At 41.6% G+C, this 19253-nt stretch overlaps 1 protein-coding gene across 2 annotated transcripts in view; it reads left to right on the forward strand.

The window, feature by feature from the left end:
• Window positions 1–19253, forward strand: part of PLEKHA7 (pleckstrin homology domain containing A7) — a 306972-nt gene that overhangs the window by 228930 nt on the left and 58789 nt on the right. For both annotated transcript variants that reach the window (XM_026651359.1, XM_026651360.1), the window contains 4 exons: window positions 6331–6853; window positions 15581–15667; window positions 18169–18222; window positions 18649–18672. In XM_026651359.1, coding sequence (XP_026507144.1) covers window positions 6331–6853; window positions 15581–15667; window positions 18169–18222; window positions 18649–18672 — 688 coding nt within the window. The remainder of the gene's footprint in view (window positions 1–6330; window positions 6854–15580; window positions 15668–18168; window positions 18223–18648; window positions 18673–19253) is intronic.

Below are 19253 nucleotides of genomic sequence, written 5' to 3' on the forward strand. Positions count from 1 at the left end.
CTTCCCTTAGTCTAGCTTAAAACTTTATTCTAAACTGTTCGTTTAGAATAGTATAAGATAGCTAAGAGTGAATAGCCCTTCACCTGTACTGGGAGCCTTCAACACCTTATCGAGAATAAATGTGACCTTGGGCCACGTAAAGGCTTTGTGAGGTGTGCTGCTTGCTTGGCAGTCATACCAGAGATGTCCTGTGCCTTCTGTGTCTTGGAGAGACCCACTCGGTAACCCAATATACGATTTGCTACACCTACACTCAGGCTCATCTGGCTTCTCAGTGTAATAGCCTGATACTTCAGCAGGCCTGCTGAGGAAACTGAGACCAGTCTCTGTGCCAAGGTCCTCTTACACAGGACCCAAGACACACATTTACTGCTCCATCATCAGGGCTGCCTTTACTACTGTCTCAAGACTGGGATCTTCTTGGTCCTGTACTGACACGGAATCCTTCATCCAGCACAACCAAAGCATCCATTTTAGGCCTCATTAGCCCTGATGCTGACACAGGAAGTGCCCACCTCAGTGCCTACTCCTCACCTGGCACCATTGCTCAGTATAAACTCCAGACCTGACCTCTGGCACTAACGCTTCTGCCTTGGTACCTCAAGCACAGTCAAATGTGCTTTCAGGAAGGAGAATAGGAAGTACATCTCCCCACAAGAGTCATAAACTGAAGAAAAAGAGGAAGCATCATCTCAATCCTCTTCTGCAATCTGAGACCCCTGGGTGCTTTGAAGACTCAGACAGTGGTGTGGTCACCTCTTCTCAATGCTCCTCCAGAACCAGTCATCTTGGCACCAAATAACTTGGACTCCTCACTGTTTCAGATTCTAATAACACTTTTAATTTCTCTGCATCTGACTGTGTGTGGGGTCCGTGGTCAAGGCTATTAACCATCCAATTGAATCCTTTTCTGCAACCTGACTCTGTGCCATCTTTCAGTCCCAATACAGACCTGCCTCAGAGCACCTTTGTAGATGAACTTGCAGGTCCCCTGATTAGATCTCAGGAAACCAGACCTCATCCCTTATTTCAAATCCAGATATCATAGAAGGATATCATGCAGGTCCCTGTTCAGTTGCTAATGTGGCCCTACATACAGGACTTTATGAAGGCCTTTTTTGGAAACTGCAAGATGAACTCTGATGCTGACCTAGGAATTGGCACTGATTCTCCTTCTGGAACAGTGCTTTCACTTGGCATCAGTGCCCTCTCTAGGGCCTATGCCTCATCTGGTACTAATGCATCCTGATACCACCACTGCATCCATCTTATCCTCAGGTGGATCTGCCTATATTGGAATAATGGGATGAGATTCCTTCAGAGGATCTGTATGGGTCCATTGTGGAGGAACGTGCAGGTGGCACCTCACCAGACAATCAAATGGAGTTCTCTCTGTTTCCTTTTATGATGAACAGAAACAGTTTAGGAGCTATTTGGGAGAATGGCAGAGACTCTTCAGTTACCAGCAGGTGTCATGGCCCCTGAGATATCTGATCCCTTGTTTGACATATTACAGCTGTAGACCAGGAAGAAGCTGTCTCCACCTCCTAGCTCCAGCATTTTCAACACAGCCAAAAATATCTGTCTCCCTTTTCATTCCTGCATGTGTCCAAACAAGCGGACAGGATATATCCTGTGCCAGGTGAAGGATATCAGTTCCTGCTACAACATTTGCCAGCTAGTTCCGTGGCAGTGTCTGCAGCATGGGAGACAGTGTGAGGTAACAGAGTAAGCTTTATATATTTGGCATAAGTGTCTTCTGATCTGGCTCATTAGCCTTTTGGGTGGCCAGTTATAAGGCCATAATGTCCCATTACGTTTATATCTTGTAGGATGCCGTGAGGGACTCCTTACCAAAGGAACAGAAAAAAATGGCTAAGACTTTAGTCACTAAGGGTTATGGGCTTGCTACGCACTCAGAGAACAGAGTGTCATTCTGCTTCCAGAGACAAACTTTCTTGTAATGCCAAGGAATGCAATCCCAGAGGCATTATTAGCTACTTCCAAAACAGGCTGCTGGCAAACTACCTCAATGGTATAGGGGCAGGATTCCTCATCATACCTCTTCACGGTCCTCAGCATCAGCCTCCAACCAGCAATTCTGATGGTGTGGTTGACAGCCACACACCAATGTGTACCACATCTCCAATTCTTTTCTCCCTCCTTTTGGGCCTCATCTCTCTTCTACATCATCTGGTGCATGATTTCTTCCAGTCACAGGTAATACACTATCCAATTCTGCACCAGGCCACCTCACCATCCTCCAGCTCCTGCTTCCCTCTTCACTGATTCATCTTTCGGAAGAATCCTGTGGGAAGAAGGATATTCCCTTCTCAACAAGGGAGTCATAGAGGAGATTCCATGGGTACACCATGGGAAAGGATTTTATTACCAGTATTTCCTGATCTCCAAGAAGAGTGACAGTTTGAGACCCAATCTAGACCTCAAAAACCTCAACAGGTTCAGGATGTGCACGGCTTTATTGCAGGGTGTTGGTATGCAGCTCTTGACTTAAAGGACAACTATTTTCATGTGATGATCATATCACATACCTGAGGTTCTGTGAGGGGACAAGATACTACCGTTTTAGAGTCCGTCCTTTCTGGTTGTCCTTTAAGACTTTCAGATGTGTCCTGGTGGTTGCTGTATACATCAGACACAAAGGAATATTCATCTGCCCATACCTAGACAACTGGCTTCAAAGGGTCAGCTCTCAACAAGACCTCTTCTCGGTGATTCAATACATGTGCAACTTTTCCAGTCTTTGGAATTAATTATCTGGGAGAAATCATTGCTTCAGCTTGCACAGAGTATCACTTTCATTGGAACAGTCCTGAACTGTACTCGGGCCAGAGCCTGCCTTTCACAAAAGGGACTTCTCAAAATTTGAGATATCCTGACAACTCTCAGAGCACACCTGGTAAAGACCACAATTTTTCTTAAGGCTACTAGGCTTGATGGTGTCATCATCCTACACATTTGAACATTAGATCCTTGCAAAGCTGGGTAGCAGGTAACTATGCATGAAATGTTCACAGCCTTCAGAAAAAACTGACCATTCCACCTCAAGTGCTTCAACAGTTTTATTGGTGGGAAAATGGGGGCAATGTCCTTCTGAGGGTACCCTTTACTTCCCTCTCCTCTAACGTCACAGTGACCACCAGTGCCAACACTACAGCCATGTACAGACAACAACACAGCCATGTACTACATCTCTAGGCAAGGGGGGAGGGAGTACATTCCCAACCTTTATCTGTGGAGGCAAGAAAACAGGCTGTGGTACATCCAAAACCAATTCCACGCTATTTTTCTACAACTTGCGGGAGAAAGAATGTGGAGGCAGACTCACTCAGCAGGAGGTCTCAGAATCAATACAAGTGGTACTTGAAACCAGTGGTGGCCAGAGACTATTTCACCATTGGGACCACTCAATGATGGGCCTCTTCATGTCTGAACAAAACACCAAATGCCACTTGTATTCAACAGAGCACACAGGGTCAAAAACTCTCCCTGGTTGATTTCTGCTGAACTGGATTCAACACATTGTATACACCTTCCCTTCCTTCACGTTCCTCTGATAACCTGAATCCTATAGAAAATCAGGTTGCACAAAGCAAACAATGTATTAGTAGCCCCAATGTAACCTTACTAGCACTGGTATCCCCAAATCTTTTGCTGCTTGTCAGAAAACTATCATACCTGCTGCTCTTTCTCCAGACCTCCTGTCTCAAAAGCCAGGAAGGAATTCTGCATCTCAACCCAGAAATGCTCCACTGTGCAGTATTGGACTTCTGACTAATGAGGACTATTTCTGTTCTCAGAGAATTCAGGCCATCCTTAGTGTAATACAGGGAAGGCTACACCCAGAAATTCTATAAACTGAAAAGGAAATGGTTTACTGTCTGTGCCACTAGTAAAGTACTTGCTCCATCTCAAGCTGGGGTCTCTGCAGTCCTAGAGTAGCTTCTACACCTTAAGTCTCAGGGCTTAGCTATAGCCTCGCTGAAAGTCGATATGGCAGCAATATCTGCTCATCACAATTATGTTCAGAACAAACCTATCTTCTGTCACTCAACAATCTCCAGGTTCCTTAAAGGCATGGTAAATGTGTTTCCCCTCAGTAAAGAGCTCCCATTTAAGGCAACCTAAATCTTGTCGAAATTAAGCTGACTGGTCCTCTTTGAACTTCTTGCACAAATCTCTCTCAAGCATCTATTGATCAAATAGCCTTCCTAATAATAGTAATGTCTGCTAGGAGAGTGAGTGAGCTTAGTGCTTTAATAGCTAGCCACTTCATCTAATAGGGTGGTCTACAAGGAGAAAGTCACCATGAGGCCTCATCCCAGCTCCATACCTAAGGTGGTCTCAGATTTCCACTTCTCTTACTGCATTTCCCTCCCTGTGTTCTTCCCTAGACTTCACTCCCACCCACAGGAATCTCCTCTCCTAGACATGAAGAGAGTGCTCTTTTTTTACCTGGAAAAGACCAAGCCCTTTAAAAAATCTAATTGGTTATTTGAAGCATATGGGCGAGATGCCAGTGAGAATCCATTATCTTACACACTCACACTGGATTGGAGGTATATAGAATAGTGTTACATCTTGACTAGGAAACCAGTAACATCCTAGTTTAAAACCCCACTCCTTAGAGCCTCCCTCTGCAGCAGCAGCAGCACAGCTTAGATATGTTTCCTTCATGAAGATACTCAAAGCAGCAACTTGCAGTTCAGAGTACACTTTCACCAAGCACCTCATTTTGCACTTAGCATCGTGGTCCAGTATCCGGTCTAGAAGAGTGGTGCCATGCTACAGTATGTATTTAGCTAATCTCTCTTCACCCACGTTCTACTTGATGGAGCACTGCCCACTAGAATCCCATAAATGGAAGTGCAGAAGCCCTCAAAGAAGAAAAAGCGGTTACTTGGTCTTTTAGAGTCATCTCTGTGCATTCACACTACCCACCTTCTCCTCTACCTCGGAATTCTAAATAACATCAGGACTGTACAGTTTGGGAGTAAAAATTGAGTTGGGGTGGGGCGTGCACTTCCTTATATAGAGTAGGGTAATGACATTCTCACATGAGATTTCTCAGGAGCCTCCCAACTTGAGTCACAATTTTTCAAGGCAGTTCCACAGCCTCTGGGCACCAAATCCCATGAGTGGGAATACACAGAGGCAACTCTTGAAGAACAACAGTTACTGGTAAGTAACCACTTGCTCTCTTTTTGTTCCTCATATCCATCTTGTATGCTAAGAAAATATAATCTTTTCCCTCCATCCCACACTTTCCTTTACATGGTCTTCCATAAGGTTTGGCAGAGTGAGCAATGTTGCTCACTGGAGATGTTGAAGCAAATGACCCTCAGATACTAAAAGGACAAAATAATGATGGCTAAGTGCAGAATTGGATAATAGACAAGTGGAATCATTCTCGTATTTCAGGCTGTGAAAAGACTTCATGAAGTCAACTAGGTCAAAGTTGGAAGCCAACAGATTTTGCGTGAAAGCTGCTGGCCAAATGTGGAGCTAATTTCTGCAATTTAATTTCCTCATGTTGTACTGAACCCAGGAAGTGCCATTTTTTTGTAGCAGGACTATAAATGAATTTCCTTGTAAATTCCTATGTGCTGCTTAAGATAGCAAGGACCAGTAGCATTATAGCATGTAAAAGAGTAATTCATAAGGACTAGAACATTCCAAACAAATGTTCATATATCAAAGAATTTAAGAAATGGTTTATCTCTTTTATGTATAATGAAGCAAAATCCACATAACCGTTGCTTATTCTGTCTGGTGAGGTTTCTTCCTCCTCTCTGATTTTTAAGGTAATGTAATTTTTAAAATGAATTAATATATCACATTTGTACAGCAAACTACACCATCTAGTGGTGAACAATGTACCTTTTAACTAAACTTAAAAATTACTTACTTATAGTATTTGCTGTTTATAAACACAACTATGACTCAGTTCTTTGCATACTTGACTTCTAGTGTTTCTAAACATAGAGGTAATGTAACTTATTCCCTTAAAGCTAGCTCTGCTGTGGTAGGTTCAGGCTGATCATTGATCAAAGAATTGTGGCTTTCAAATATTTCTCAAAGTAAAATTACTTACCAGATTACTGCAATCTTAACATGTGAATAGTGCAGGTTTTTTATATAAAGGTACCAGGGCAATAGTAGCTTCATTTTGTACACATTAAGTGAATTTTAATCAGAATCTTGTATAATTCCTAAGGTAACATTAATTTGAAGATATAATTCATGTTTTTACTTTAGCCAGTCCTATTGATAAATGTACATTTAAATCTATATCTCTTTTTCTCACAGTCTTGCTCCTGATCAGATTCTAACTCGTCAAGGTCCCAGTCAGTCTTCGTCTTTTCCTGAAAATTATCATACCTTGCCAAAGAATACCAGGCAGCCTTCAGGGAGCTCTCCTCCACCAAATCGCAACTTGCCAAGTGACTACAAATATGCCCAGGACCGTGTTAGTCACTTGAAAATGTCCCATGAGGAGAGGAAAGCTAATAAGGACGGTACTGTATGGCAGCTATACGAGTGGCAACAGAGACAGCAGTTTAAACATGGCAGTCCAACTGCTCCAGTTTATGCAGGTTCTCCGGACTTTACTGACCGTGGTAAAGCAAAAAGTTCACTAGACGTTCCACGATCAATTTCTGTTCCTCCATCTCCTTCCGATATTCCTCCACCAGGACCTCCAAAAATCTTTCCACCAAGGAGACCGCACACTCCTGCAGAAAGGGTTACTGTTAAACCGTCTGATGGGAGACAGAGTATAGACATACCTTTTGCTGGATCTCCAAGGAGGATACGAAATCATGCTGTAAAGGTGTGTATAGAGTATAACAGTAATCATACATAGGTTTGCATATTAATCCGTCTAATTAATGTAGGCATTTGCACTGCAATCCCTACTGTGGTATCGAAGTGACACACAATTCTAAAAGTAAACCCGGTAACACACAATATTTTTTTTCCAAACCTACGTCTTCAGTTGTCACAGGTTTATTTTTGTTGTGGAAAGAATAAATGGGTAGCTCAGAAAGAAAGATCCCATTAATTTGAAATGTTCTGATTTTATAGTTTCAATGGAGTGCCTTATTAATATTTTAAAATTTTGTAAATATATGTTAATGTATGCAATATTTAGCTATGCATAAGTAGGATATATGTATCTGTTACATAAATATATGTATAGGATGTTCATGCACAATATTAATGGAGAAGTTTAATATTAAGTTAAAGAACAATTCTTTTATACCTTATCCAAACACATTTCAATGGGTTTTCTCACTGTTGTTAAACAGATAGGATTTTTTTTTTTTTTTTTAATTTTTGATGACGCAAGTTGTGGATAATTTCTCTTCTTCAAGGTTAACATGTTTTGCAGAAAAGTTCTTTCAGGTAAGCCACTGTATCTAAAGTAGTGCATAGTTATTTTTCAAGTGATTGTCCACATAGATTCCAGTCTGGGTGCGTATTGCCCCATGTGTGCAACACTGGATTCTGTTAGCTCCAATGGAGATGGTTGGCTATGCCTGTGCCATAGATGTCCCCTGCCCCCTCACCCAAGGGCATAAAGACTAGAGCAGGCTGAATTGTTCCTCAATTTCTTCCTAATGCCCATGGCAGTAAGACAGAACTCTTGTGTGGTGTCTGCCTTCTTCTCTGCACACTATGCAAACATATTTAATAGTCTTCGTACTTAGTAGTTAATACATATAGTTATTACCTGCAGGCTTTTATTTATTTATTTATTTATTTATATATAGAGAGAGAGAACACGAACCTAGATACATTTCAGTTTAGGCTAGAACCCCTCCCTTTTGTCCACCTCACGGGAGTGCTAGCGACACTGCAGGAGCTAGATCTCCTGGGTTCAAAACCTGCCCTCATGTGACGCTTCAGTGGTGCTTAATGACTGGCACTCCTGGTTGCTATTCTGCTTAGGACATGGACATATTTCCAAGCTATGCTCCATATGTGTCGTCGTCTTGAAGCAAATTCAGAAAGCTAAAGAAGCCTGCCTGAAGTTGTTTCCCTTGAGAGCTTGAATACCAGGAGGAAAGGCAGAGCTAAACCCATGTTCCTCTGGTTCGTCCCTTTCCATTAGTGCTGAGGGAGCTGAGTTTCTGCCTTCCCGTTTGCCACCATTCTGGTGTTGACTTCGTCTGACAGGGCAGAAAGCACAGGTCACCTTTTCTAGTGCCTAGAGAGTAAAGACATAGATATCAGACTTCTGACTTGCCTCGGCCTCAACCCCATAAGGGCCAAAAGCTCTGTGCCAGCACCATGTACGAAAAGAGCACCATGTGTACCCACTAAATCTGTGGACTGTATTTCTCTCAATGCCAACCCTTTGGCACGATCTTGGCACCTGCCATCTCCATACCAGTCAAATCAGAAATGTGTTCCTGAGTACTAGCACTTCAGAACTTGCTATCTGGGTACCCAGAGCATATATGGTACTGCATGGTTTAATTGTGGGCCTAGTACTGGACTCGTCTCTGAGTGAGGCTGACGGTGGCAATATCTAAGACACCAGAACCAGTCTCTTCCCCTCAAAAACAGGGTACTCTGGATAGAACCGCCTCCCTTGGAAGCTGTGTGCTTCTTTTCCCCATTCCTATCTAGACAGAGCAGGGAGTCCTCTCCCACTCACCTGCCTGATTGGCTGAACAGAGCCAGCAAGGCCTGTTTATAAGCTCAGCAGCAGCAACAAGCTCAACACTTATGTCCTCAGTTGTGATTACTCCTGTGCCAGCCTTGTTCCCTGCCGCACTCAAATCCATTCCAGCCCTGCTTCCCTGCTTGCTCCTGACTCCAGCTGACACTCTTAGCTTGATTTCTGGTTACTGACTCCGGCTCTCATCCTTTACTCTGGTTCCTGACTCCTGCTCCAGCTTCTAGGCTTGACTGTCTACACCCTGGTCACAACAGTCTGAGTAGCCTGAAAGTCCCTGGCTTAGCTACTAGGATGGACCCCTCTAAAGCCAACATCTTATTCGTGGAGCTAGAGAATGCTTTGCGGAATCTACAGACCCAGATCAGTGCCCTGCAGTGAATGCCACCCTGCAAGCACAAGCTGTGCCACCTGTGACCCAAAACCTACTGAGAGCCAAAAATAACGTTGCCCAGCAAGTTCAGTGGTGACTGGGGGAAGCTCTGTGGGTTTCTAAATCAGTGCCATCTTCGCCTTCTACTGTACCTGCAGACATGTCCTACTGACAAGACCAAGGTGAGGCTTATCAGCTTGCTGACTGAGGAGGTGTTGGCCTGGATGTTGGTGATTTTTGGCAACCCGAACCACACAAACACGGCAGTGGTTGCACTCCAGACACTAAGGCAAGGATGCTGGTGGGCAGATAATTATGTTGCTGACTTCTGATGCAGACACAGAATGGGAAAAGGGTGCTCAGTGCCATCATTTTTGGCATGGTCTCAATGACGACATTAAGGCTAAACTGGCTTGGATAGAGTCTCCAGCTGGCCTGAACACTTTTATCAATCTATATATTAAAATTAACAACTGTCTATCTGAGTGCTGCCAAGAAAGGAGGGTGACGCTTTGAGCCATGCTGGTTTTGATGGCATGAACCAGTCAATATCCTGCATCCATGCTTCAGCCTGAACCCATGTAGGTCGACATGGACTAGACCCGCCTCTCTGAAGGGGAAAAGTCTCTGCTGAGTGGGGGAGGGGTGTCTTTGTCTGTATTCCGGACAATCTTGGCATTTCGATTGTTCTTCCCAGACCTGTACCTTGATTGGGAAATGCCCCAATCCCAGTGAGGGGTCTGGGCTGGGTTGGTTCTTCTCCTCTTCATTTTAGCATCCAATGGGGCTCTTTTGGTCAAAAGACTGATGACAACTAGCACCACCGTGCCAAAGTGGGAACAAGGCAAATCCACTATAAAGTCCAGAGACACAGTGGACCGGGCCTGGGACTGTGGGCTATTGCTGGAGGAGACCAAGTAGCCTCACATGTGGGTTCTTAGTTCAGGAGTATTATTTTCTCATCCCAAAGAATGGCATCCCATTTTGGATCTTCAATGTCTCAACAAATTCATCCACTGTTTCAAGTTCAGGATGGTGAGGCTCTAATGAGGGAATTGTGGACGTTAGTCAAGACTGGTTCATGGCTCTCAACCCATCAGATTCCCATTTCTACATATCCATTCAGCCAGACCACAGGACATACCTCAGAATCAGGAGCATCTCACTGTCAGTAGAGCCTTGCGCAGATACAAAATTTGTATCCGCATCCGATCCACAAACACGATCCAAGGATTTTCAACAAATGCTTGGTAGTCATGCAAACTCATCTTAGGAGACAATGAATTCAGGTCTGCCCCTACCTTGACAACTGGCTGATCTGAAAATCATCACCCCAACAAGTGATCCAACTCAATTCAAATAACCTTAAAGATCCTTGCCACTCTGGGTCTCAAATTCAACAGAGAGAGATCCACGCTTAGTCCAACTCAAAACGTAGACTTTATAGGGGATGGTGTCAAATTCCAGGCAGTGGTGGATTAACACACAAGGCCATGGGGCCGATGCCCAATTTGGGGGGCCCTGGCCAATTTAGGGGCCTCTGAAAAAATGGGTGCCCCAAGCCCTTGTAGAAGCTGCAGGGCTGAAGGAGCGCCAGAAGCACCCTAGTAGTGCGGGGGCCATCGGCACTCAAACCATGGCCCTGCCTGCTGCTCTGCTCCTTCCCCATGAGACCCTGCCCCATGCTGCCTCTTCCCCCGAGGCCCCATCTCCGCTTGTTCCTCTCTGCCTCTTCCCCCTCCATCGCTCATCCTTAAGGCAGGTTAAAAGTGGGAGGGCATAGCCCCTCAAGAAGCTCCCCTCCAAATAAATGTAATTGAGTTCAGAGCCATAATTATTCCTACTACTCCCTGGATCCACAATCCAAGTACTGATATTATGTCAAGAGTCAAGGAGGAGCCAGGTCATCTCTACTCTGTCAGGGAGCCATTTGGCTCTGGACTTGTGCATTCAGAATCAAATCACAATAGTGGCTATGCACCTTCCTGGCCTTCAGAACACATTGGCAGATCAACTTAGCAGACAGTTCTCAGACAATTGCAAATGGTCTATCAAAGACTCAATCCTGCAGAGTCTTTCCAGAATTTCTGGATTTCTAGAAATAGACCTGTTTGCCACAAACCACAACAAGAAGTGTCAGATATTATGTTTCAAAGGGAATCCCAGCCCAGACTCCTTGATGGATGCCATTCTCACTCAATGGCACTTGGACTGATGTACACCTTTCTGCCAGTCCTCCTGATAGTGAAGGTTCTGATGAAACTGAGGCAAGATACAGAACTGATAGCCAAAGCATGGGCCAGTGAGTTCTGGTATTTGGATCTGATGAACCTCTCAACATAGCCCCCAAATCACCTTACCTGTCCTACCCAACATACTCTAGCAACACAGTGGTCAGATCCTGTAACTGGAGCCAGCTTTGTTATATCCGACAGCCTGGATGCTAGCTGAATGGCGTCCACTGAAAGAAGCTGTTTAGCTGAAATTCAAAATGTTCTGGTCCAAAGCAGGAAAGACTCAATTAGACTGACTTAAAAAGGAAGTGGAAGAGGCTTTCTATATAAACATCTCAGCTGCAGCTGAGCTGTCTCCTTCAACAAGACTTTGAAGGAGGTTTCAGCAATATTGGAGTATTTACTAGCCCTGAAACAATCTGCTCTGTAAGAGTCAATCTAGAAGCAATATCTGCATATCACTCACCTAAGCAGGGCCATGCTATAGAGTGGCTAGATTTCTTAATGGCTTTACTCATGTCTTTACTCCAGTTAGGGAGCCCCCCTCCCTCTTGGGACTTCAGTATAGTACGAACATGATTGATGAATCCCTTTGATCCCTTAGCAACCTGTTCAATGTATCACCTACCAGTGAAGACTGCCTTTTTAGTAGCCATTGCATCAGCTGGAAGGATAGTAAAAATTCAGTCCCTCATGACTGGGTCCCCCCTTATACAGTGTTTCATAAGGACAGGGTTACTGTCCGGCCTCATCTCAAATTCCTGCTCAAAGTAATTTCAGAGTTCCGTGTGAACCTGTTTATTAATCTCCCAGTTTTCTTCCCCAAGCCTCACTCATCCTTGGGAGAAGCTAAATTTCATACACTTGATGTACTAAGGGCACTGTCATTTTACACTGAAGGGCAAAACCATTCAGGAACACACCTAGACTGTGTGTGGCCTTTGCAGAGAGGGTTACGGGTCAGACTATATCCTCTCAGAGATTATACAGTTGGAGATCTACTTAGATAAGGACATGTTACAAATTAGCCAGATTAGATCCACCTAGCCACATTAGAGCCTATTCCACTAGAGTTCAGGCAGCATCTGCTGCATATTTGTAGAAAGTTCTTATTTCCAAAATCTGTAGAGCAGCTACTTGGAGCTCTATCCACACCTTGACAAGACACTATTTTTTGACAGAGTCTTCTAATTTGATGCCTGCTTTGATAGGACTGTCCTACTATCATTGTTTAAACAGGGGTCCTCCAAGTACCCACCTCCAAGCAAATATGCTTGTTAGCCACCAAGAGTGGAATCCATGTGGACAATCACTCAAAGAGAGTAGTTACTTACCTTACAGTAACTGTGGTTCTTCAAGATGTATTGTCCACATGGACTCTCCAACCTGCCCATCTTCCATGCAACCATGGAGTTCTTCTGCTCTTGGCTTCTGTACTGGTGAAGGAACTGAAGAAAAGTTAGGCCAGCTCTGCCCTATATGCCCTCAGGTGGGTGGGCATGAGGACATCTAAGTCATTAGTACGGCTCCAATAGACACTTATGGCCAAAAGTAACTCATGTTGAATGCATGGGGCACATGCACACCAAGAGTGGAATCCATGTAGATAATGCATCTTGAAGAAGCATAGTTACTGTAAGGTAAGTAACTGTTCTTTTCTTGTGTCAGCTGCTTCTTTACAGATGTCATCTTGGGGGGATGGGGGAGAGACCTTTTTAATTACACAATGTATATAATGCATATTATTTTCCAAAGCCTCCTCAAGCAGTCTAAAGTCTGGTACAAAAGACCTGATATATTACATTGCTGGCAAATTGAATAGACTTAGCATATCATAAAAGTAACACCATAGAGCAGTGCTTCTCAAACTTTTGAACTGGTGTCCCGTTCCACATAGCAAGCCTCTGAGTGCGACCCCCCCCTTATAAATTAAAAACACATTTTTATATATTTAACACCATTATAAATGCTGGAGGTGAAGCGGGGTTTGGGGTGGAAGCTGACAGTTCACGACCCCCCATGTAATAACCTCACGACCCCCTGAGGGGTCCCGACCCCCAGTTTGAGAACCCCTGCCATAGAGGAATGGTAAACCCAGTCTTTGTAAAGCTCACAAATAGGGGTTGCATGAAGTCTGCAAGGTTTAGTTCCGTAGGGTTGGCAGCAGGCTATCCCTGCAGTTTTCTTGAGAATTCAGATTTTTCCAACCTAAAATGAAAAAACCCCACAAAAACCCAGACCCTTATGTCTCTCCCTTCCCCCAATCCACCTTCCTCTCCCCCCGCCCCCCCCACTTTTATAGTTTTATTGTAGAGGCCTGGTGGCCTGTTTCTCTTTTGGCTCCTTTCTTGAAGACGAGTCACCCTCTTGATCTTTGAGTGGGAGGAGATATTTTCCCAACACTGACCACTGTCTTCCATAGTCCAAAAGAATTTTCTGGTGAGACAGAATGCAGTCCACCCTGTCCCATGTTAATTAGCTTGCCCCCACTGTCAGCTGATAATTCTTGGAAAGAAAATGAACATAGATTTTCTAACAACTGTTCTACAATCCCATGCAACAGATTATGGTTAGTCTCTCCACCTCAGCTCAGTGTCAGTGCTGGACTGTAGCATAAATAGGTTTTCTCTCCCAGTGCACTATGAGCAGAGGGAAGGTAAAGGAGAGCATAGAAGATCCTTTAGCAGTAACACTGGAACAAAGTGGGAGCGCATTACTCATTCTTCAGACGTCAAATGTTAGGAGTGGGAAGGGAAGATGACTTGCAAACCCACACCCATTTCAGATTCAGTAACGTGCTGATATTCGGCAAAGAAGATTACTTCATGTCGTTTTGGGATTTGTTGCTTATGTGTACTCAGCACAGTTCCACTCACGGCTTCACATCTTTTCCACTGGTTCAGTTTATCATAGATCTTTCATCACTGTTATTGTATATATGGTTTGGGGTCTAGTTTTATAATGGCATACTTCACATATATAAATGGGGGACAAAATTACCTGCTGATTAAACAACCCTAGTGAAATATAGCACTGGAAAATGACATGTTCTTAAAGTTCCTGTTATAGCTCACCTACCATTGTTTTTCTAATTACATTGGCTGTACTGCTGTTGAAGGTATACCGTTGTAAAAGAACATGCAATATCATTCTTCCCTTACTCCATCAAAATGTTAGAGTTGCTCCCTGACACCGCAGCTCCTTGCTTTTCATTTTTGTTTTCTTTAGCTATTTATATTTGTATGACAAAAAAACTAATTCTTTTCATGCCATATTAATTTCTATCAAGCTGTGAACCATAACATTGTTTTCACTTTCTATACAATTTGTAGAAGAAAATAGTTAGTGCTTATTTAATATTTTTTGATTTATAACACCCCTATATATATCCATGGTACTCCCTCACCTAGAATACTGTGTTTTAATTTTAGTTACCCTGTCTCTTAAAAATAAGATAGCAATATTTGAGGGTGTTCCGGGCAGACAATGAGAATCATTTGAGGCATGGAAAGTCTTTGTATGAAGAGAGACTGAAAGGACTGGGATTAAGAGAGGAACATGAAAGATGTACACAAAATAATGAGTAGTATAGAGAGGGTAAGTCAGGAACTGCTCTTTACCCTTTTTTGTGTTACAAGAACAAAGGAACATTCAGTGAAATTGAAATGTGGCAAATTCAGAACTGATAAAAGGTGATTTATATGTCTTACCAAACACCACATTGGTGTGTGGCACTCGCTGCTACAAGATGTCACTGAGCCAGGAGCTTAGTGGAATTCAGAAAAGGATTAGACATCTATATGGCTCAAAAAGGACATCCATAGTAATGTAAGGGAAAACTGTGCTTCTTCAGAGCATAAACCAACCACTAACTAACAGGTTTAGGAAGAAACTTCCTGTATGGGCATCTTATTCCATAATTGTTGACCACAACATTTCTTGCACCTTCCGCTGAAGCATCTGGTACTGGCCAATGCGAGAGACATGTACTGAATTAGTCCCTGGTCTGATCCAGTATGGCAGTTCCCAAATTCCTATGTTTGTTTATTTATAGGCTTTCCTATGATGCGTATTGTAATATCTTCATTCCTCACAAGCATTAATGAATTTACCCCAAATTAGAGCCTACCTAAAGTCAAACAGGAAGTCTGGCAGAGCCATGAATATAAGCCAAATCTCCTGAATCCCAGTCAAGTACCTAAACCATAAGACCATACTTCACACTTGAGGTAGTCTTCATAATTTTGATTATGGCTCTTATTACAGAATTCAGCACACGTTGATAGACGCTCCATGCCTACTATGGGATATATGACCCATACTGTAAGTGCACCCAGTTTACATGGCAAGTCGGTAAGTTGAAATGTTAGAATTCTTTTTCCCTTCCCTGCCACCAAATTATTGTAGTAAGGTTTTCAAGTCCTGCTATTTTCTTAGTCATATTGTTTTTTCGTGTTGTTTGAAAACCAGCTAACTCTTCTTAAACTTGAACTACATAAGCTTAAGTGTGGACCATGTCCAGCTCTCATTAAAGTCAATGGGAATTTTGCTGTTGACTCCAGTGGGGGCAGGAGTAGGCCATGTGTAGAACTTCTTTAGTTTTGTTACTATACTACAGTTTTCTAGTACACTCTTTTCTTTTATTGCGTTTATTTGACCAAATGCAGAATTAATTAAATAGTTGCTTAATCAGGTCAAGTAAATGCTGTCTGGGCACTGAGGTGAAGAATGTAATTACAGTGACGCTCCCTGAAGACTGCTAATATCCTCTTTACAATGTGTCTAAATACCTGCAGCCTGAAGAGCTAACATTGCTTCTCATTCGATTAAGGAGACATCAGGCTAAGTTGGCTAGTATACGAAATTACACAATCGCCCAATTACTACAGCATTTGCCAACTAATTCCATCTATCAGGTCAGCTGCTGATTGGCTCATCTGTGCTGTATGATAATTTGTGACTCTGCAAATGCTCCATTAGTGACGTGCTTGAGTCTGTGCTTCCTTGCCCATTCTTTGGTATTCTCAATCCTTGAATCATTTGTGTTTTTTCTTTGTTGTTGTACATGCTGTAAATTATAAGTATTTTAAGCTACTGGATGCTGTTGCTTATGGTTTCAAAGCTTTAAATATCACTTCGCTTTGATATTATTTCTGAAAATGCTGCCTCTTAAAATCTTTTCAGAAAAGAGAATTAAGTATACTTTATTCATTCTGACTGAAGCAAAACAATGTCTTTGCACTGCTTTCATAATGGGAGTGGCTCACTTCACCACATGCTGCATTAACTCCAAAGTGAGATATATCAACCAGCTAGAACACTCATAGTAGCTTGTAACTGCATAATTTCTGCAGGTAAAGATTAGCTCATAAAAGTCGAATTGTCCTTTTGCTTAATTGGTCAATAACACTAGCCATCATAGGTCCATAACAACACAGCTGATAGCATTTATGTAAGAAGTTTTAAAATTGGAGATGGGGCAGAAATGCAGTTGTTATTAATCTCTTTATCAAGGTACTAGATTTGTAACATTCTCCAAAGGGGAGCCATCTAGTAACCTGGGCACATTTATGACCATGAAGCAAAATGTGGGGGCTCTCTTTTAAAGCTTTCAGCAATTTTTGTTTTGACCAAATTTAAGGAACTTTTCACTATTTTTTCTTTAAAACACTTATTTCCCATTTCCTTCACCTGCCAAACAGCTGCAGTGAAATAGTTTATATACTGTAGAGTATTCAGGCAATCAAGTAAGCTAATTGGTCAAACATAACTTTCTCTATTACAAAGAATATTGAACATACCAGAGCAATCTTAAATTAATCCTTGCAAAGAAATTTAAGTGTGGTATATGGATTCGCTAGCACAGAGTTTTTTCAGATAACTATTTTCATTGTATCAAAACACTGAAGTCTCAAAACTTGAAACCAGAATAGTTGTCTTTTCCTCTGTTTATGCCAATAAATCCAGAATTCAAAATAATGAAAATAATTCCAAACAGTGTTCTGGATATTTTGCCCAGTTAACAAAGATTGTTTGCAACAGTTATGTCTTGCTTTGTTGTTTGTTGAAAATATTTCTGTTGAAAGAAGAGAAATCATTTTCTGTTGTGACTCTGGTGTGCACATTTTTGGGAGTAACTTAAGTAAAGGTAATACTATCTTTGTATAATTATAAGACCATACAGAGAGCAGCTACTAACTAGACAGTGTTTCAAAAAGAAAAAAAAGTATTCATTTGAACATGATCAGATGAAAAGCCAGAATGGTTCTCTAACTATATGATAATTTTTATTTAATATTATCCATGAAGCGGCTGTTCCATCTCTCCCAAACTGAGGGATGCATACAGTATTTTAAAATGTGTATGAAATTTGACCAGAAGTGTTTTGATGACTTGTTATTTAATGAAATATTTTACATTTCATATCTAAGACCAATCCTAAATAAGGCAAATTTTTCTGTCAAAAAGGCATGTAATACAGGATTCTAAGCCATGGCTTAACACCTTTTTCAATAAAGTACCCTACTCTGAGTATACTAGCCATAAAAGTGTTGTTCATGCCTTCGAAAATAATTTAAGCCATAAGTATGTTTTTGTCACCCTGTACATTATGGAAGGGGGGGGAATCTGTTCTCCATCATACTTTGCCTATTTCATATTCAGCCATAAACAGCAATGTGACAGTCAGGCCAATGTGCTTATTTTGTGCCACTTGTGTACCCGCTTTGTCACTTTACTTTTTATTTCTTACATATAGCTTAATACAAGTTTTCCAGTATTTGCAAATTACTTTTAAAGTAGTGGAATACCGTACATTGCATTGTTGTTCATTCTTTTTATATATTTAACTGAAGGCTGATGACACCTACATCCAGCTGAAGAAAGACTTGGAATATCTGGATCTAAAGGTAGGACATATTTATAGGAATCATATTTCCAGTATTGATCATCCCATCAGTCCTCTGTATATCTTCTCCCTACTTGCATTACTCACAATCTTGTGTATCCAGACTTTAGAATGCTGAATTTTCTTTTGGTGTAACTGGAAAATCTCTAAAATTGAGAGTCTTACTTCACTGACTATAGGCTGAAAATGTAAACACAGTAAATTTGTTGCAAGTTTATTTTGTTTTAGTTTAATCTGAAAACAGTGCAAGAATAATTTATTTTATCTTTTGTAAATTTAAAGAAACCAGAGTAAAATCTGATTCAGAATATTAATGTCTGTTACAGCATTATGGTAATGCTGTTATGTTTAAGACTGAGTATTCTAAGTTAACAGAATACAGAATTTCAGTGTTTATTCATTCCTATTTTTCCTTTATTTCTATTAGAAGCTGTCTCCTTTTATGATAACAGTAAGAATATTATTATTTCTAAACATATTTATAATGTAGTAGTGTTGTGATAAATTAGTTGAATATATTGCAATCTTCCTCTCACCTCCATATTATTATGTGTGGGTTTTCCTTGCCATACTTGCATTTCTGAAGATCTTAAATAATTCCTTTCTTCAAACCACTCATCCTATGAAATTTAGCATCATGGCCCCACAGCTCACAACCAAAGATTAGGTGGAACTCCTTTCAGAATGAATTAAACTTTCCCTAAATTATTCTCCATGGTTCACTTAAGAGTAATGCAATATTTTCCTAACCACTTTATGCCATTATTGAGCTATTAAATAGCCAGAAACTTCCTATAATTAGCCTACTGGACAATAGGGTAGGTTTGAAAAATAAGCCCATATTGCTCTCATGTTCCTACAGCTTGCATTCACAACCTTGACAATGTCACTGAGTTTTTCAGTGCTGTGAAATTCTTCTAAATTTGGTGCATTTTGTTTCAATTTTATAGTATATATTTATATAATGTATATTATATATACACTCACTCCTTTTTATTTAAACAAATTTTCCAAGTTCAGTCTATCAAAATA

Source organism: Terrapene carolina, unplaced genomic scaffold, assembly GCF_002925995.2.
Source record: "Terrapene carolina triunguis isolate 2854851 unplaced genomic scaffold, T_m_triunguis-2.0 Scaffold96, whole genome shotgun sequence".
Lineage (NCBI taxonomy): Eukaryota > Metazoa > Chordata > Testudines > Emydidae > Terrapene > Terrapene triunguis.